This window comes from Periophthalmus magnuspinnatus, chromosome 6 (assembly GCF_009829125.3).
Source record: "Periophthalmus magnuspinnatus isolate fPerMag1 chromosome 6, fPerMag1.2.pri, whole genome shotgun sequence".
Lineage (NCBI taxonomy): Eukaryota > Metazoa > Chordata > Actinopteri > Gobiiformes > Gobiidae > Periophthalmus > Periophthalmus magnuspinnatus.
In genome coordinates, this window is record NC_047131.1 from 33,626,547 (window position 1) to 33,647,304 (window position 20,758).

The window sequence follows — 20,758 nt, forward strand, 5'->3', positions numbered from 1 at the left end:
AGACAGGTGGGACAGGTGAGACAGGTGAGTCAAACGTACCTGCCCGACAAATATGTTTCCAGCGACGCTCAGAGTCTCTGTGGGGGACGTCCCCATCGTCACCTGCATCACCCACGAGATCTGAAAGAAAATACAAGTAAAAGAGTTTAAAGTTTATCTTTAAAACACAGATAAAGAGAAGGAGAGAGGGAAAGAGGGAGGGCAGAGGAGAGAGAGAGAGTAGGACCACAGGGGGAGAGAGGGAAACAGAGAGAGAGAAGAGGAAGTGAGGCAAAGAGGGAGGGCAGGAGGTGAGAGAGGGAGAGTGGGACCATGGGAGGACAGAGGGGAGAGAGAGAAGGAGAGAGAGAGAAAGAGAGAGAGAGAAAGAGAAGAGAGACAGAGAGAGTATGGGGCACAGGAGGGAAAGAGGGAGGGAGTATTGGAGGAGAGAGAGAGTATGGAGGGACATGGGGGAGAGAGAGAAGGAGAGAGAGAGAAAGAGAAGAGGGACAGTATAGGGGGGAAGAGGGAGGGAGTATTGGAGGAGAGAGAGAGTATGGAGGGACATGGGGGAGAGAGAGAGTGATGTGAGTGTGTGATATTTTGAGTTGTCTATATATTTTTTTCTTTTTCTTCAAACAGCAGAGACTAAACCACATGACCAAACTGAAGCAGAACTGTCCCTGAGGACACGTCCTAAACGTCACGTGTCTCTTCTGTCCTCACCTTGAGGATGAGCCACTGCATGATGCCCAGAAAGTAAAGGATGGACATGACACTGCTGAAGAAGACGATGATGGGCAAAGCCTGAGTGAAAACAACAACAACAGTTTAGCTTAGTCCTGGTTTAGTCCTGGTTTAGTCCTGGTTTAGTCCTGGTTCAGTCCTGGTTTAGTCCTGGTTCAGTCCTGGTTTAGTCCTGGTTTAGTCCTGGTTTAGTCCTGGTTTAGTCCTGGTTCAGTCCTGGTTTAGTCCTGGTTCAGTCCTGGTTTAGTCCTGGTTTAGTCCTGGTTTAGTCCTGGTTTAGTCCTGGTTCAGTCCTGGTTTAGTCCTGGTTTAGTCCTGGTTTAGTCCTGGTTCAGTCCTGGTTTAGTCCTGGTTTAGTCCTGGTTTAGTCCTGGTTTAGTCCTGGTTCAGTCCTGGTTTAGTCCTGGTTTAGTCCTGGTTTAGTCCTGGTTTAGTCCTGGTTCAGTCCTGGTTTAGTCCTGGTTCAGTCCTGGTTTAGTCCTGGTTCAGTCCTGGTTTAGTCCTGGTTTAGTCCTGGTTTAGTCCTGGTTTAGTCCTGGTTCAGTCCTGGTTTAGTCCTGGTTCAGTCCTGGTTTAGTCCTGGTTCAGTCCTGGTTTAGTCCTGGTTCAGTCCTGGTTTAGTCCTGGTTCAGTCCTGGTTCAGTCCTGGTTTAGTCCTGGCTTCTGGTCCAGGTGAATTAAGTTTTGTTCAGTTAAACCTGGAACATTCTTCCTGAAGATGTGAGACCTCGACTCTTTAGTCTGAGGACCAGTTGTTCTAAAAACATAAACTGGTTTTGCCTTTAGTGTTTTTTTTTTTAGCTCAATATTTAACTTGTAGAATTTCTTTGAACATTGAGGAGGTTTGAGCTGCAGAGGCTTAAAAAAGTGACTCATTATTGGTTCATTTTTCTGTTTCAGCTCAGGTCACGTAATGAAACTGTTTAAAGATGCTTCACTGGGATTTCCTATTATTATTATTATTATTATTATTATTATTATTATTATTATTATTATTATTATTATTATTATAATAATAATAATAATAATTATTATTATTATTATTATTATTGTTATTATTATTATTATTATTATTATTATTATTATTATTATTATTATTATTATTGTTATTATTATTATTATTATTATTATTATTATTATTATTATAATTATTATTATTATTATTATTATTATTATTATTGTTATTATTATTATTATTATTATTATTATTATTATTATTATTATTATTATTATTGTGTCAGTGGTTTAAAGTCGTTTCTATATTATGTTTATCAGAGTATTTCTCTGTGATCAAACGTGGTGCTTTAAAATGATTCTCGTGACTTTAGATACTCACTTGAAAGGCAAAAACATTGGCTGTGAGGTTTTCTCCAAAGACGAACGATGAACCTGCTTTGGTGTAATCCAAGAAGATCTGCAAATATAAAGGACGACAAAGTGATTCAGATGAAAACAGACCAGAGCACTGGGTTTTCAAGTATTTTAAAACTGTAAACAGCTCAGGAATGTGGTTTCTGCTCCGAATGATGTGGACAGAATGATCTTGAGCTAATGAGGCCTTTAAAACATCCTCAGTCTCTACAAAACCCATCATAAAGACAGTTTCATACCTTCACTTGGTCTCCGAGCCATCTGAACGCGACCAGGCCGGGGTGAGTCCTGATGACAAACAGCCCGATACAGAACTGCATCCCCAGACCCCAGAACACAGGTCTCCACTTCACCTGGAACTCACCAGAAACATCCATGAGTTTAACAGAACATGGAGCTTCATGAGGAGCACATGATGTAAACTCAGTGCTCAGGCTCTAGGGGGCGTCACATGGACCGGTGTTTAAACTGAAACTAAATACACTTTTCCATCAGTTAAACCTTTTGATCAAGACATTTTTCATCCACATGACCATGAATATCATTTAAAATGATTTAATAAACAAAAAAAATAAGAAAAATTCCCTCAAAAACCTGCAAATGATCAAATGTTTTTATACAACACTTTTCCACTTGAAAGACTCAAACCACACACACATTCACACACACACACACACTCACATACACCCCCCCCCACACACCCCTACACACACACACACACCCCGTCACACACTCAAACACACACCCCCACACACACACACACACCCTCACCCCTTCACACAGTCATACACACATTCACACACACACACGCACACACACCCCTACACACCCCCACACACTCACACCCCCACACACTCACACAGTCACAGTAGGGTGTGTGACAGTGACAAAATTAGCCCTGGCTATAATCCTTCATATTTATAGGTGTGGGATTCGTTCCCCGTGGCTCTGTTCTTCATATACATTGTCCCTTCATTAAATAAAAAAAAAAAAAAAGTCTATGATGTGCACTGATTCTCTGTGAGGTTTTCAAACGGCTTTAGTCCCAGCTCCAAACACAATAATGCAGAATGAGGCCTCAGCGGCGCCTCGGCCTCAGCGGCGCCTCGGCCTCAGCGGCGCCTCGGCCTCAGCGGCGCCTCGGCCTCAGCGGCGCCTCGGCCTCAGCGGCGCCTCGGCCTCAGCGGCGCCTCGGCCTCAGCGGCGCCTCGGCCTCTCCGGGCTCAGGTGAACACGGTCGTGTGTCTGAGGAGTCACTGTTTTTCCACGGCAGCAGTTCGTGTGACCTTTCACCCTTCATGATGACACAGACTCAAGGCCGAGCGATACGGAGCCTCTGTGCAGAGCTCAGGCTGATAAGTCCTGATAACACACACCTGCAGCTAAACACTTTAATGTTGTACTCACCGCCGTCCTGTGAGTCGAGCAGAGGAAAAGGACCACGACAAACATGCAGACGCCCCCGAACGACACCAGCTGCTCCGGGCGATGTCTGGTGTCTACGACCAACCACACCAACAGCAGCACGAGCACCAGCACGATGAAGACCCTGCGGGACATTACATCACACACACGGGGACTTAGAAGTGGTCTACATGCATGTCTATGGCAGAATGTTCAGCAGTTACCGTGGTGACACAATGCACACATTAGCAAACACTGTCAAAAAAGATTTAAGATAAATCTCCAAGCACAAGAAAAAATACAAAAGTGATTTAAAGAGTCTGAGCTCGTGATCCGGTTTAAGAGTTTGATTTTACAGGAAAAGCGACTCACTGTTGGCTAATGCTAACGCTAACGCTAATACTAGCTTATGAACATTATTTTAAGTATGAGGGACTTGTTTAAAATCACAAATCAGCTTACCTGTTGTAGTTCAGATAAATTAGCTGTTTCTGGCCAGATTGTGTAAAACTCAGATTAAAGTCTAACGAGCCTCAGACAGAGCAGTGCCTACAGTTAGCATCACACCCCCAGGGAATGTTGATGTCATCAGCCGCATCGATACGTGTCAGTAAGTTCCGTGTCTGTGTAATCCCTCAGTCGTCCAACCAGGGTTCAAGGCAAAAGCACAGAAATTTGATTCTGTCTTTTTGGGTCAGTCGTGTCGGAGCCGTGATCTGTGTGTGTCGGTCGCTATGGCAGTGTGAAAGGGGCGGGGTCACGTGGGCAGAGGTCAATTGCGTTCAAAGCCTTCGACCGCCTGCTGTCTGAGAGGGAGGTTTATTTGTTTGTTACCGTGTTATTCTGTAGGTCGACATTGTTCCATCCACATCAGGGCGTTTTTTTCAAACGGCGGCGCGTGAGACAGAGGTGTCGACTGCACGGCTCAGAGACACGTTTCATCTCTTAGTTTAGTGCGTTAGTTTAAGTTCAGTTAGCTCCTGTGAGATTTAGGAGCGAGTCGTCAGAACCCGTCAGAGCTGAAGCTGTTTGGATGAAGAATCAAACTTATTCACTTTCAGAAGTTGTCCAGTCCAGTTGACAGAATAAATAAAAATGACTCGACGCTCTCAAAGATCCAGCTGACTCTGCCTCCGTGTGTTTCAGAGCCGCGAGAAATGAGTGACGTTGCCATAGCGATTAACAAATCTAAATAAATGACCACATGTTTCGTGGCCTGATCTCGTCTCAGAGGCCGAGCCGGAGCTGGTCAGGACTTAAATGTGAGACGCTGCAGGAGCCACAGGGGGGCGCTAGTGACAAAAACTGTGTCCTGAGGCGAAGACACCCACATTGTCTAGTGTGAAAGTGTCATATGTGAGAGTTGGTGGGGGTCAGAGAGGCTGATGACACAGATTGGCGGCCTCACTTCTGTCAGTCTGCCCCAGGACGGCTGTGGCTACAACAGTGACTTACACCAGTGTCGAGTAAATGAAAACTGCTCTGCAAAGTGTCACTGTCCCAAAAGAGCTATACGAATATAAAGCATCATTATTATTATTCTTATTTCATCTTTTAAATGGGCTAAAGTCAAAATGTCGCCTGTCAGTGAAGCTGAAGTTCACATGAAGCTGTTCAGTGTTTTTACCATTTGATCCATCTGAAGTTGGAGCGGAAACAGGTCACCACAGGCTCAAAGCAGCTCCGGATACTTTTTCCCTTGTATTCGTACAGAAGGCCCAGAGACTTTGTGACCACCACCAAACACGTGAGAACGACCAGAGCTGTGGCCCTCTGCAGGTCCAGCACGCACGCCGCGATGAAGTACGCCACGTAACCTGCGGCGAAAGATCACGCTAAAGAGACGATATCAAAGTCATGTGATAATGTTTCCTCCTCAAAAACACACTGGACTTGTGTTTTGTTTCATTCTCACATGTTTGACTCACACTTTATTATTAGTCTGTAACATCTACAAAGCTCAAAATGCGACGTTCCACCTTGTGATGTCATCAAGTGGTAGTTTTCAAGTGAACAGCTACTTTTTATTTTAGTAGAGAATGGAAATTCCAGGGCTGAAATGATCCAAATGATTCTATAAATGAAGGTGTGTGGAGTTTAAAAACACAGTGGAGCACTTCCTGTATCACCACATGATGACATCACAAGGTGGAACAGAGTGTTTTCCAGCCTAAATTTACAGGTTTGTGTGTTAAACATGTGAGAATGAAACAAAACACAACTCCAGGTCTGTGTGTGACGAGTGTTATAACACGTGTCAAACCTCAGAAGAGTCACTTTTGTGATACGCCCCTTTAAAACAGTGTGGTACTTTCTCTTTAAAACTGTGGTACTTCCTCTTTAAAACTGTGGTACTTTCTCTTTAAAACAGTGGTACTTTCTCTTTAAAACCGTGGTACTTTCTCTTTAAAACAGTGGTACTTCCTCTTTAAAACAGTGGTACTTTCTCTTTAAAACTGTGGTACTTTCTCTTTAAAACAGTGGTACTTTCTCTTTAAAACAGTGTGGTACTTTCTCTTTAAAACTGTGGTACTTTCTCTTTAAAACTGTGTGGTACTTCCTCTTTAAAACTGTGGTACTTTCTCTTTAAAACCGTGGTACTTTCTCGTTATCGTGCCGTTACCTGCTCCCAGGACGCCCAGAGTTACATATTTGAAGGTTTGTGAATGAGCCTTGACATAATCCTCTGTCGCATTAAGAGGCCTGGAAACTTTTCTGCAAGAGAAAGAAATAAGTTCATTCAGCACATTTTTATGATCGTGTTCTGTGTCTGACTCAGCCACTTTTTTATCTTGTTTATAAATGACTTTTATGACGCGCTCACGCTGAACTGCATTCACAAGGTATTTTTACTTCAAAACATGAGTCAAACCTTTAGTCAGAGCTGGAGGAAGTATTCAGTTTTATTATTTAAGTAAAAATGCACATACTGGAGCACAAAAATACTCAATAAAAGTAAAAGAATCAGCTTGAAAATATACTTGAGTAAAAGTATTGAAGTACCTGTGTAAAAATTTACTTAAAGAGTAAAAAGTATTTTGAGTCTTTCAAAGCTTCAAATGTGATTTTAATACAGATTTTTTTCTGTCTGTTTTATTTGTATATTTTTGTGTTAAAAATAAACCTCAGCCTTTTCAGCAGGTCTCACACAATAAGAAAAATACTTTTACTTTTCAGTCCTGTTCAAAAATGTAGTGGAGTAAAAGTACAGATACTGCTCTCAGATGCAGAAGTAAAAAGTAAAAGTGAAGTACACACTTTCATCTCTGTCTTTAATGAATCTAAACTCATTGTTTTTATGCAAATGAGCAGAACAATAAAAAACAAGTACATTTCCAGACCGTGACTGACTGAGATTAAAAATGCACAGACAGAATTCAAACATTACTAAATAGTTTGTGTAATAACAGATTATAATATTACCCATGATGCAACGAGCTGATGCTCCAGACTCACCTCACGTACGACTTAAACCTGTTCTGTGTTTTCTGTTTCTTCTGTTCTCCACCTGCAGTGGGCAGAGTGTCTTCATAAATCCCCTAAAACGCACATATGTGTTTATTTACACACAACAGCAGCCCGTGGCACACACACACACACTCACACACACACACACACTCACATCATCCTCAAACGCCTGGTTCTCGACTCCATTGGCTCGTCCTGGACTCGTGAGCTCGTAGTCGTTGCCTGTGGCTGGAACAAGAAAAAGAGTCAATGTTTACCTCCATAATCAGGCACCGGCTGCAAAACAAACACCAAACACACTCAGGTCCAGAGGATTTGTTGGATCATGAGCCGGAAATAAATACACGAAAAGTGAGAGACGAGGAGCTAATGGCTTACACATTGTGTGTCGTCTGAGCCGCTGAGAGAGACTGAGCCAAGACACTCAACTGATCATTAATGAACAGGCAGGACGTCCCGTTACGGCCGGCCCTCACACTCCGGCCCTCACACTCCGGCCCTCACACTCCTGCCCTCACACTCCTGCCCTCACACTCCTGCCCTCACACTCCTGCCCTCACACTCCGGCCCTCACACTCCGGCCCTCACACTCCGGCCCTCACACTCCGGCCCTCACACTCCGGCCCTCCCACTCGTGTCGTCATGTTTGTGCCGTCATGTTTGTGTCGTCATGTTTGTCATGTTTCCAGTTTTAATCTGAATCTGGAGGAGATAAGGCCTGATATGAAGTGAACAATTATAAAAGAGCATGATCCACACGACCACACCCAGACAGAGAAGGAGGAAAGCAAAGGAGATAGTCAGAAGTTATAAAAGTGAGTTAAGATGTGATTTGGTGAATTGTGGGCTAACTGTAGGCACTGCTCTGTCTGAAACTCTGTCAGTCTGACCAGAAAGAACTGACTCATCTGAAGTACAACAGTGAGCTGATCTGTGCTGTTACACAAGTCCCTCACGTTACATTACAGTCACAAGCTAGCATTAGCATTAGCATTAGCCAACAGTTTTTCAGTGAGTAACTGTCAGTTTATCTGTCTCCATGGTGATAAACTGTATTGGTAGTTTGCAGTGACGTCACGCTGGGGGTGTTCTACATGTATCTCTATGGTGGAATGTTCAGCAGTTGCCATGGAGACACGATGCACACTTTAGCAAACACAGTCAAAAAAGTGAAACCTTGAGAAAAAACACAAAAGTGACTTAAAAAGCATGTTTCCAGGCCCCTGTGGTCAGTCCGAGCTCATGGTTCTGTTTATGAGTTTAATTTACAGCAAAAACTGTCAGCTAATGCTAATGCTAATGCTAATGCTAGTTAGCCTGTTTAACTGCACAAATCAGCTCACCAGTTGTAGTTCAGTCCAGTCAGCTCTTTCTGGTCAGATTGTGTTAAAACAAAGCTCAGATTAAAGTCTCAGACAGAGCAGTCCCTACAGTTAGCATCACATCCCCAGGGAAAGTATCAACGTCATGCTGCTAAACATTCCATAATGACAGAACAATGGAGACACCAGAAAAGTTACATAGTAAACCTTTAAAAACACTATTCCTGAGGTTGTGGTTTGTGCAAAACATGAGCTCATAAAATGTCGACAAAACCGCGGCGTTTCTGTCCTGAAACGGCTCATAAAATCCTACAAGCCTCACAACACGACAAGTGCCTGTGCTGTTTACTCGAGCCGCTGTTTCACTAATAAACACGAGAGACGATGTTCAGGGGCCGGTGACGTCCTGACGACCAGGATCATTTCAACATGTTCATGATGACACTTAAGAGTAAAATTATAATCCAAAAATGATGAAAACGCTTCATTAACAGCGTCTCCGTCCTGCGTGCGGCTCGAGAGTTCCTCTGTCCACTCCTGTCAGACTGATTGGTTTTAATTAGTGTTATTTTCCACTTGCAGCTCATCACAGATTTTTATTCCACATAAAAGATTCACGGCTCATAAGCTCCAGACATGAAGTTCACACCTCCACTGACTACGGCCCGTCTGAGGAAATGGTCACGTCCAAGTATCGCTCTGAATCACACAGATACTACAGTGTTTTTAGAGACACAAACATTTATTTTATCAAAGTATAAAGACGTCACATGACCTGGAGTCGCTTCAGAGAGTTTGGTCTGGGCTTTAGATGAGCTTTGACATACGAGACTGGAGCGAGTAACAAAGGAAACGTCACTCTGTTTGTGCTTTGTGATGTCATGTGGTGATACAGGAAGTGCATGGATGAAATGCAAATAAATAAATAAATGAAATGCAAAATGATCAACAGAACATGAAACATTCGTAAAAGGTGAACAGTGTGACTGCTGGAGGGTCCGCCCCCTACATGTCCATGGATAAGTTATAGATGTTATAGTCCTCTTTAAATGTGCGCTCTATGGGTCCTCTTTAAACGTGCGCTCTATGTTTCCTCTTTAAACGTGCGCTCTATGGGTCCTCTTTAAACGTGCGCTCTATGTTTCCTCTTTAAACGTGCGCTCTATGGGTCCTCTTTAAACGTGCGCTCTATGGGTCCTCTTTAAACGTGCGCTCTATGTTTCCTCTTTAAACGTGCGCTCTATGGGTCCTCTTTAAACGTGCGCTCTATGTTTCCTCTTTAAACGTGCGCTCTATGGGTCCTCTTTAAACGTGCGCTCTATGTTTCCTCTTTAAACGTGCGCTCTATGGGTCCTCTTTAAACGTGCGCTCTATGGGTCCTCTTTAAATCTCTGCGCTCTATGGGTCCTCCTTAAACATGTGACTCTGTGGGTCTTCTGTAAACATGTGACTCTGTGGGTCTTCTGTAAATATGTGACTCTATGTTTCCTCTTTAAACGTGTGACTCTATGTTTCCTCTTTAAACGTGTGACTCTATGTTTCCTCTTTAAACGTGACTCTGTTTCCTCTTTAAACGTGTGACTCTATGTTTCCTCTTTAAACGTGTGACTCTATGTTTCCTCTTTAAACGTGTGACTCTATGTTTCCTCTTTAAACGTGCGCTCTATGTTTCCTCTTTATCTGATGGAGTTACTGCAGCCCACTCTCCTCCACCCAGAGCCCTGAGGTCAGAGGTCAGCTGACCAGGCTCAGGACCAGAGGTGACAGAGTCTTTTCTGTGGCAGTGCCCAGACTATGGAACAGCGCCCTCTGCCTGTCAGATCCTCTCAGTCCTTAACACAGTTTAAGACCAGACTGAAAACCCACCTCTTCTCCCTGGTATTTAACACAGGACACACAGGTGTTTCTTTTCCTGTGTGTCGTGTATCTGTATATTTGTGTTGTTTTTTTTTGTACTTTTATGTGAAGCTCTTTGGTTGGAAGTTGTTTTAAATGTGCTGTAGGAATAAACCTGAAGTGAACAGCGTTGCTATGGAGACAAATATTCAGGTGTGGCCGAGTCATAAAGGTCATATCTGCAGAAAGGCTTCCGGTTAAACAAGCCAATTAAATGTTATCAATTAATAAATAACTAACATTATCAGTCTAAATCATTTCATTGCCCCTGATGTCATCTTTGTGTATAAACAGTTTGTTTTCTATAATAATGTGTATACTTGTTTGTAATAACTTTTTGCTTATGCTGTTGTTTGTATATCTGTAATACATTAATTAAAAATGTCTAACTTACTCAAAATAAGAATGAATGTTTCAGCAATAAAAAAGCAAAGTCAGGTCACACTAACGAAATGAACGAAATGTGCAGAACAGTCAGGTCCTTCATGGTCCAGGAGGTTAGTTTATTGAGGTGCAGTCGACCATGTGAGGCCAGAGATAAGCAGGTTATGAAGCAGGGAGTTCAACAGCCTAATAAACTGAGCATTCTTTCTACCAATTATCATTTTATTATCCATAGAAAACCACCAAGTTCAATAGTCAGGCCAAAACAAGACATTAAAGGTCCTGTATGACACAAAATTGAGCTTTAATCCATGTTCTACTGCTGTTTGCTCCTCAAAAACAAACCTGGAGTCATGTTTATTTCATTCACACATGTTTGAGTCACACTTTATTATTAGTCTGTAACATCTACAAAGCTCAAAATGCTCTGTTCCACCTTGTGATGTCATCAAGTGGTAGTTTTCAATTTAACACCTCCATTTTTACCTTTAGTTCAGTCGAGATAAGTGGCAACTCCAGGGTCTGAAATGATCCAAATGAATCTAGTGAAGGTGGAGTTTAAAAACACAGTGATGATGAAGAATTGAAGAGACCTACTGAATTTTCCCTTTGGGATAAATAATATGTGCAGTATAACAATAATGTGTACATTCTATAGTGTGTAATCCATGCAGAGCCTGTGAGACAGCGCGGAGGGAGGAGCCTGTGAGACAGCGCGGAGGGAGGAGCCTGTGAGACAGCGCGGAGGGAGGAGCCTGTGAGACAGCGCGGAGGGAAAAGCCTGTGAGACAGCGCGGAGGGAGGAGCCTGTGAGACAGCGCGGAGGGAAAAGCCTGTGAGACAGCGCGGAGGGAGGAGCCTGTGAGACAGCGCGGAGGGAAAAGCCTGTGAGACAGCGCGGAGGGAGGAGCCTGTGAGACAGCGCGGAGGGAGGAGCCTGTGAGACAGCGCGGAGGGAAAAGCCTGTGAGACAGCGCGGAGGGAAAAGCCTGTGAGACAGCGCGGAGGGAGGAGCCTGTGAGACAGCGCGGAGGGAAAAGCCTGTGAGACAGCGCGGAGGGAAAAGCGCGGTGCACAGTCCGCTCAGGAAAAGGAAAACAAGTCTATGCTACTGTGTTAGCATGTGTTAGCATAATGGCAAGAATCACAGTGACAGTCAGATTTAAAACACTTTCCTGGCATTGTGTTCATTCAGAATGTTCATATTGATTAAGCGCAGTGTTTTCAAATGGTAAGTTTATACATGGATTGTAAAAACATGAGCTTTGTGTCCAGACCAGACTTTACGTCGCTTTGTAACTTTGAGCTAACGCTGCTTGTTTCTGTGTCTGAGGTCCACGGTTATACCGGTTATTATACGGTTATACCGCGGTTATTACACTGTCCCACACTGGTGACTGCAGGTTTACAGGTGTATGCAGCGTGAATACACTTTATAAAACCATCATATGATACTTCTCTTCATACTGTAGCTAACTGTAAGCTAATGTAAACAAACCCACAGTCCCCTCCAGTAGAGGGAGGCGTGTGTCTTTAATAACAGGTGAATAACTTCTGCTTTTATCACAGGTTTAAAGAAGCCCTCAGTCATGGGAGACGTAAAGACCCCAGACTTTGATGACCTCCTGGCAGCCTTTGACATCCCGGATGCCACCGGTTTGGGCTCCAAAGAGACAATTCAAGAAGGCAAAGGGGAGGTGGACAGCCACCTGAGACCCATAGGGACCTGTTTAGAAGAAGGCTTCCCATCATCCATCTCTGCAGATGTGCCGTCTGTGACTGTGACTCTGAAAAAATCTGATCAACATGCGTCTCTGCAGAGTACGACTGAAAACTGTTCAACTGAACAGGAATCCAGAGGAACAGAATCTGATTTGGCTAAAAACAACACAGACAAACCTTTTGCTTCTTTGTTGAACGGAGATACTTCTAAAGAACTTTGTGAACTTGTAGCACTTCAACAGAAACCCCATGAAACACTTTCCCAGCAGCTGTCAGACTTAAGTTCTTGTTCTGGGTCTGAAGCAGCAAAGCTTAAAGACCATGAAACACATCCAAATAAACAAGAAGAATTTTTCACCAATGGTTTAATGCAAAGTATCAATTTTATCATCTCTAAGGAAGAAAAATGTGAACAGTTTGAAACAGACAAACCCAAGTTGAACGACAAATGTACGGAAGAAGATATCAAACACTATAATCCATCCCTTGACAATGCAACAGACACAATCCCAAATTCCCACAATGACTGCAATAAGGAGATTGAGCCAAGTAAATCTGCTAATCTCCCAACCTCAGACTCTAAATCTCAATCTAAGCTCTCCTCCTGTCTCGAAGCTCTTGCTGCCTTGAATTCTCAAAATGATCCCAGAGAGTTTCCAACTGTTGAGCGTACAAAAGCCAGCCCTAAAGCCGCCTTTTCCCCTGGAGGCCCCTGCAGCCCCCTGGACACAGTGAAGAGGCTGCCGAGGCCCTCGGACAGCCCAGCGAGCGTGTGCAGTGACAGCAGTGGGATGGCTTCACCTCCAGCTATTCCCCGGGTCAGGATCAAGACTATAAAGACCTCATCTGGACACATCAGACGCACTGTTGCTAGCATACTCCCAGACTCAGAGACAGAGGAAGTTCATTCTGCTTCTGAATCTTCTCCCTGTCAAAGTATGGCCAGTGAAGACTCTTACAACATGTCTCCTTCTCAAAATGGAAAATATTCTCCAAAAATAGTACTTAATAAATCTGAAACTATAATCAGGAAGTTAAAGTCTTCAGGAGGTATGACCAACAGAAGACAATCCACTGTGTATAAGGAGCAAAAGCCAAAGAAATCAGTTGAAGCTCAAAGTTCTGCAAACTCAAACCTTCCTAAAGCAATGCATTTGGCCAGTTTGAACCTCGTCCCTCACAGTGTGGCCGCCTCTGTCGCTGCTCGCTCGTGTGGCCAGTCCAGTGTGCAGACTATCACCTCTCGGGTCTATAGCAGCGTACCTTTAGTGCACCAGATCAACTCCGCCTGCCCTCCCCCTCCCACCAAAGCAGCTGGAACCCTAAACAGACTCTTACACTACGCTAACCCTGTTCCCACATACGTGCCGGATCTGAACCCCCCTCCAGAGAGCAACATTCACCTCCCTCCACGTGGATACCGCTGTCTGGAGTGTGGTGACTCCTTTGGCGTGGAGAGGAGTCTGAAGTACCACTACAACAGGAGGAGTGTCCACATAGAGGTGTCGTGTACTCACTGTCGAAAGACCTTAGTGTTCTTCAACAGGTGTGCTCTGTTGGCACACGCACGAGAGCACAAGATCAATGGCAGAGTGATGCAGTGCACGCAGCTCTACATGAAGCCCATCTCAGAAGAGCAGATGTTTGGAGCTGAATCTCCTTCTGGACAGTCCTGTTTCTTTAAATCCTCCTCACAGAACAACACAGCGGTCATGCCTCTATATCAGGAGCACAACGGCGCCCCCCAGCGTCTTAGCTGTATGGAGTGTAACCAACAGTGTTCTAGCCTGAGCGCGCTCGCGGGACATTACCAGAGCGTGTCTGGGGATACGAGCAAACTGGTGAGAAAAGGGTCAGACACATGAACGAGATTAGAAACTTTTTGGGAGATAGAAAAAGATATAAAAATATAAAATCTGTCAACTGGACAAATCATTGGAGGAGTGAAGACATTTGGCTGCTCATCCAAGACGCTTCTTCAGTTCTGGTCGGTTTCCTGCTGGACACTGCCTTATATCTGTCTGAAGGAGGCGCTAACGACTCTGAAACTGAAACGCTTTTTTAGAGTTTCTGTTTGTAGGCTTGGTCTAAGTGTGCACTGTGCCTGAGTCATACATCATATTGTCTTTCAAGCCCCTAATGAGTGATTTCACACACATTAGATATGACAGTGTCCAGCAGGAATCTGACCAGAACTGAAGAAGAGCAGCCAAACATCTTCAGTCCTACAACTTTTTGTCCAGTTGACAGATTTTATATTTTTATATACATGCAGCTGTTTTTGGTGATACACCAGTGTTAAAACAAAACACAGATTAAAGTCTAGCTTGAGTCACAAAGCTTCAGACTGAGTAGTGCCTACAGTTAGCATCAGCATGTTTTAGTGGAAAGGGAAACATGCAAAGAAGTTATAACTAAAGACCATCTATTTTGTTTATTTCTTTGCAGATGTGTAATGTTTGCTCCATGATCCTCCCAAACAAGTGCAGCTTCCGCGCTCACCAGCGCGTCCACGCCCACAAGTCTCCGTTCTGCTGCCCCGAGTGTGGAGTCCTGTGCCGCTCGGCCGACATCCAGAGCCATATCAAAGAGAACTGTCTGCACTACGCTCGCAAAGCATGGTACAAGTAAGAAGAAAATACATTCATTTATTTATTCATTTCTTTATTTAAAAAAAACAAACTATTGCAATACGTAATTTGAGCCACGTGGACGTAAATCTGTGGACAAGTGTTCAGTGTATCAGACACTAACGCTTTTTGGCTTTGTTCAATTTGATTTCTATTGCACATTTAAAACAACTTCAGTAAAAAAAACAAAAAACAAATAGATACACGACACACAGGAAAAGAACAAGAAAACCTCTTTGTGTCCTTTGTGGTGTTAAATACCAGGGAGAAGAAATGAGTTTTCAGTCTAGTCATAAGCTGTGTTAGACTGAGAGGATCTGACAGACAGAGGGCGCTGTTCCAGAGTCTGGCACAGAAAAGCCTATCAACATAAACATAAACGCTTGAGTTCTCAGATCCATTCACCCACAGGTTGGCAGTGCAGTTCCAGCAGATGAATGGTGTCGTTTTGTATTTATGAATGGACATCGCAAACTTGCTAACCGCTACTTAACTGCTACTGTGGGCCTCATGATTTTTATCTTCAAATGTTCGTACTTTCCCACTCCACATGATCCTAGGGTTTTTATTTCACTATTGTGTCTGTAAATCAAGATATGAACATTAATAACAGGCAGATAAGACGCCTGCTTCCCCGGAGGTCACTCCTGCTAGGTTTTGATTCAGGTTTGACTGCGAGTGTTAAGCACCTGCCTCCTGCTAAACCAGAGGTGTGTGTGCGGTACCTTCATCATCCTCGCTCTAGATTGGCTCTTTGGTTGCCATGTTACTCGCTGTTGGAGTTACCAACATGGAACTCAGCTCCAAATCGTCCCTACACCTGCTCCGGCCTCGATGAGCTTCATTTGGAGCTGAAGCTGTGGTGACGTCTCACTCAGTCACTTCTTTAGACAGTCTGTGTGTGAATGTGTGAGTAGATGATGTAAAATACTTTGAGCCTTGTTCCACTAATATCATGCCACACTATTACGCTTCGTTATGTTTTGAAATTGTAAATTTTTGTGCAGGTGTCTTCATTGTGATGTAATGTTTAAGTCTCTACAAGGACAGCAGGCGCACATCAATGAGAAACACTGTGAGCTGTTCTTCAAGTGCTCCGTTTGTCCAGTGGCCTTCAAGTCGTCTGACCGCTGTGAAACGCACTTAAAAAACAAACACAGCATCAGTCACACGTCTCCTCAGTGAGTGGACCTGACACAGACTGAGCCCGACTCTCTGACTGTAGAGTTCATTCAGCTCATGTTTTGTTCCGCAGGTTAATTTTTAAGTGCTCGTGTGAAACTATTTTCAAGAAGAAACAACTGCTCTATCAACATTTCCACGAAGACGCCTACAAACGGGTCAAGTGTGTGTTCAAGTGTCCCAGATGTCACGCCGTCTTCGGTTTGAAACAACAGCTAATGCAACACTTCAAGGTAACGGATCTTGATTTGGGAGGATTTAATTTTTTACATTTTTGACACCGACTTATGCATAAAAGTATCGTACACATCATAGACTATATATAAATGCACACAGCTAACCTGCTGTCGCCGCGTTCCAAACAGGAAGTGATTATGGTCACACTTCCTGCTCCAACGACTCTGGCTCCAATTCATTTTATATTGAAAATCTGTGTTCCCTCTGTCTGAAACTGCTGCTGTCAGAATCGTCATTTAGGTCTTAAAATGTTTGTATTAATCCAACTCGGCTCCCGATTAGCCGCTTTACCCGCTCTAGCCTCGATGAGCTTCATTTTGAGCTGAAGTTGTGGCGACGTCTCACTCGCGTAAGCAAATAAATAGTAAAATGTACCAAAAAACTATCCATGAAAGGGACTTATTCACCCTCTACACTTCAAATCTTATCGCATTACAACAGAAATACGTCAAATCAAAGAAAAAGTAGTCCACAAAATAAACTGTTCCAGCTTTGATATATCGAGAGATAAGTGGATTATTATAGTGACAGGCCCATGTGTACAGTGCACTCGTGGAAAACACTGGTCTGTACAGGAGACACGGCACGGAGGAAACTGATGGACAATGGTCTACAGTCCAACAGCCAATCAGGACGCACGACACAATGGTCTACAGTCCAACAGCCAATCAGGACGCACGACACAATGGTCTACAGTCCAACAGCCAATCAGGACGCACGACACAATGGTCTACAGTCCAACAGCCAATCAGGACGCACGACACAATGGTCTACAGTCCAACAGCCAATCAGGACGCACGACACAATGGTCTACAGTCCAACAGCCAATCAGGACGCACGACACAATGGTCTACAGTCCAACAGCCAATCAGGACGCACGACACAATGGTCTACAGTCCAACAGCCAATCAGGACGCACGACACAATGGTCTACAGTCCAACAGCCAATCAGGACGCACGACACAATGCACGTTTATACACTGTAAAATAAATAAATAAATCTGCGAGGCTGTGTAAGGTGAACCGCGATATAGTGAGGAAGAACTGTATTAAAAACATGTTTAATAAGTGGCTCTTGTGCTCAGATTACACATACAGGTCCAGCAGAACAACACCAGGATCACCACCTCCAGGAAAAGAGAAGCGTCTCAGTGAAAGCGTCAGACCAAAGCAGAGCTGGGACCAAAGCCAAGGTCAGTGTGGAATCTGGACAGTGCAGATCTGTGGAGCAGCCCTCTCACAGAAGTATTTGTTATTTTAATGTACAGGCAAAGTTATTACATGGTTCATTCTTATTTTTGAATCTAGCGAGTGAAGCGCTACCCGTGTTGCCGCTGTGACCAGTCGTTCAACTTCACCACCAGTTTAAAAAAACACATCCGCCAAGACCATGACGACAAACTCAAGACCTTTGTTTGTGGGTGAGGCTTCAGTCAGTATTTTCTTACAGATTAATTTTTTAGGTACTTTAATAGATTCTTTTTTCAGGCCAAGGTTTAGTTTGTTTCATCCCTGACAGTTTGGAGCTCACTAGCGCCTCAGAGTGGTCACGTGATGTTATTGCGTCGTGTCTGGTCAGCTGATTTAAACAGGTTTGGGCGCTGACGTTTTACCGGTGGAGGCAGAACGACTGGGACGAAGGGGCTTTTTAACTCTCACACTCATAGGATACTGTTTTGAAGAAGTCGGACTGCAGGTGGCGCTGTCGTTCTGGCTCCACCGGAAGAAAGACGGCGCCGAAACATGTTTAAATCAGCTGAACAGACACGTCACAGTAACATCACATGACCACTGTGAGGCGCTAGTGAGCAGAACAAACTGTCATGGATGAAAACAAACTAAACCTTGGTCTGGAAAAAGGATCTATTAAAATAATTTAACGTAAACCCAGATGAATCTCATTGGACTGTGTCTGTTTTAGGTTTTGCACTGAAACAACAGTGAAGTTCACGTCGAGTGTGACGCTGAAGAACCACATGAGCCTGATGCACGGCATTAAAGACGCAGACTTTGATAAAATGCCAAAGACTTTAATTCAGGAAACCAACAAGCCCCTAAGAAAGGTAAGGATTAGACCTGAAACATGGCAAAAAACAATGGTATTGAAACTACTTTATGTCACTGATTAAGACTGAAATAATAAAGATAATCCCAGTTTAAATCAACAGTTTCATTAAAAGACCTGAGCTGCAACAAATAAACAGCAGAATGTATGAATAAATTGCTTTAAAATCTCCACAGCTCAGATCTTATCACATTACAAGAAAAATACACAAAACCTCCCCATTTTTGCACAGAAACGTTCTCATGATAAATATTAAGGCTCAAATATCTATTTCCATCTTTGATTCACTGACAGAGACGTTATGTACAACCTTATACAAGTTGAATAATGTTTGATGTTTGAATATTTTTATTTATTTATTTAACCTTTATTTTACCAGGCAAAACATTAAGAACAAATTCTTATTTACAATGATGGCCTGGGCCAGAGCAGCCAAGGGAAGGGGAGTTAACACAATTAGAATATAATAATAATACTATATAAATATATAATGACCGAATAAAATACTTACTAAAAATACTTCGTACTAAAGTGAACGTGTCGATGTGATCGTCCTCACAGGCCTAATAAGCACTGAACTTAAACCTCCTTTACACAGAGGAGTAACAGCTCTGTTTCTCTCAGGCCGGGTCACCTCCTCTGGGGGTAAAGGTCGCCAACGACGACCAGACCGATGAAGACGATGCTCCGGCAGAGAAGAGGATGAAGATGAGCTTCCGCTGTGCAAAGTGCGGTTTTATCACCTCAGACGGTCGACAGTTTGAACAACACATACCTCAACACAAACTGGAGGAGAACACGCCTCAATGTCCCCACTGCGGCCTCTGCTTCACCTCCGCACTCGCCCTCAACAGACACCGCCACATCGTCCACAAGGTCAGAGAGCACGAGGAGAGCCACGGCCAATCACAGAGCAGAGAGCACGAGGAGAGCCACGGCCAATCACAGAGCAGAGAGTAGAAGGACTAACCAATCACAGAGCAGAGAGTAGAAGGACCGGCCAATCACAGAGCAGAGAGTAGAAGGACCGACCAATCGACCAACCAGGACTAACCCAGAGCCACATGAACCATCTCACAATCTGAGGACTTCAGGGACCTCAGGGACCGGCCTTCTGATGTAGACCTGGTTTAGTCCTGGTTTAGTCTTCAGAGTGTGAGTTGGTTCATGTGGCTCTGGTTTAATCCTGGTTTAGTCCTGGTTTAGTCCTGGTTTAGTCCCGGTTTAGTCCTGGTTTAGCCCTGGTTTAGTCCTGGTTTAGTCCTGGTTTAGTCCTGGTTTAGTCCCGGTTTAGTCCTGGTTTAGCCCTGGTTTAGTCCTGGTTTAGTCCTGGTTTAATCCTGGTTTAGATGTTCTTTGGTGCTGGTCCATGGAGAGACTTGAAGAGCAGCTTTAAAATCTACAGTCGTCCAATCACAGAGCAAGAGCAGAGACAACCGACCAATCACAAAAAGCCGCCAGGAGCAGCTGAGGACAGAGCGGGGGACGAGGTTAAAGCTCCAAATACGATCTGTTCCTTCTGTGTTTTACAGTGTAGACCACAGCGTTTACCACGAGTCACGACGGCAATAAAAACAGAGCGTGGCGTCGTTCTGTCCTCGGGGAGTTAAGTTAAACAAAGGGATCATCATTTATCAAAACAGCAGCTGCATTTTGTCATCCGTCGTTAGCTGTCACACATTCCATTCTGAGTGTGGGTCATTGTGTTCATCTGCAGAACGACCGCACTCAGGTTTAATCATTTAATCACCTTTATGATGTTTTGCGTTCACCTGCAGAACGACACGACAGTTTTAATCACCTTTATGATGTTTTGATTTGGGAGCTGCGGGATTCCTCGCGCTCGTGCTGATCTTTCATGGTTTCATTTCTTCAAATTGTTTTCCAGAGTTAATGCAAAGGTAATGGTGTAACACTAATTTACCTCAGATCTTCCTCAAACGCACTTGGGAAGCAGGGTTCTTGCGCCCTCTTCTGGGGGAGTGTGTTTTTTGTAGCTGAAGGAGGGATGTGTGTGCTCCTACCTCTGACACAGATATTTAACTGTTGAAGGGCTTTGATAAGTTGCAGATAATGTGTGATTTCCCATTTTATTAAATTTTATAAATTGTTTTGGGAGAAAAATCACTGTGAATGAAACATAATTTTAATGTGCATAAATATACCAGCAAATGTATTCATTTTGAAAGTCTTATTCCGCATGTGGCCCGTGCCTTACCCTAACTTAAATAAATGTCTGTGTTTATCTCCACTGGTTCTCGTCTTTTCTCTGACGGAGCGTGACTGATGCGATCGATACGTCTTCAAACCCTCCTGATTGTAATGTGCGTTGTAAGTTTTGTTTGAGG

General features: G+C 43.7%; 2 protein-coding genes across 2 annotated transcripts in view; one reads left to right on the forward strand and one right to left on the reverse strand.

The window, feature by feature from the left end:
- The window catches only part of slc28a1 (solute carrier family 28 member 1), a 17,006-nt gene extending 9,404 nt beyond the window's left edge, over positions 1-7,602 (reverse strand). The window contains exons 1-10 of the mRNA XM_033968792.2: positions 7,351-7,602; positions 7,127-7,200; positions 6,961-7,043; positions 6,128-6,219; positions 5,132-5,321; positions 3,508-3,649; positions 2,340-2,453; positions 2,066-2,143; positions 709-789; positions 40-120 (exon numbers count right to left, since the gene is read on the reverse strand). Of these exons, the coding sequence (XP_033824683.1) occupies positions 40-120; positions 709-789; positions 2,066-2,143; positions 2,340-2,453; positions 3,508-3,649; positions 5,132-5,321; positions 6,128-6,219; positions 6,961-7,043; positions 7,127-7,200; positions 7,351-7,354 (939 nt within the window). The 5' untranslated portion in view covers positions 7,355-7,602. The remainder of the gene's footprint in view (positions 1-39; positions 121-708; positions 790-2,065; positions 2,144-2,339; positions 2,454-3,507; positions 3,650-5,131; positions 5,322-6,127; positions 6,220-6,960; positions 7,044-7,126; positions 7,201-7,350) is intronic.
- A 4,049-nt stretch (positions 7,603-11,651) lies between these two features.
- znf592 (zinc finger protein 592) lies at positions 11,652-20,624 on the forward strand. Its single transcript, XM_055222521.1, has 9 exons — positions 11,652-11,805; positions 12,144-14,137; positions 14,745-14,923; positions 15,934-16,107; positions 16,182-16,341; positions 17,431-17,538; positions 17,654-17,766; positions 18,267-18,408; positions 19,035-20,624. The coding sequence occupies exons 2-9, from the start codon at positions 12,164-12,166 to the stop codon at positions 19,368-19,370; spliced, it is 3,186 nt and encodes a 1,061-aa protein (XP_055078496.1). The 5' UTR covers positions 11,652-11,805; positions 12,144-12,163; the 3' UTR covers positions 19,371-20,624.
- Positions 20,625-20,758: the final 134 nt, after the last annotated feature.

Excerpts from the sequence above, each read along its gene's own strand:
- znf592 (XM_055222521.1), top strand. The coding sequence starts at position 12,164 with ATGGGAGACGTAAAGACCCCAGACTTTGATGACCTCCTGGCAGCCTTT. Across the intron at positions 16,108-16,181 it reads ATCAGTCACACGTCTCCTCA|GTTAATTTTTAAGTGCTCGT; the intron begins GTGAGTGGACCT and ends TTTGTTCCGCAG. Across the intron at positions 17,539-17,653 it reads GAGCTGGGACCAAAGCCAAG|CGAGTGAAGCGCTACCCGTG; the intron begins GTCAGTGTGGAA and ends TTTTGAATCTAG.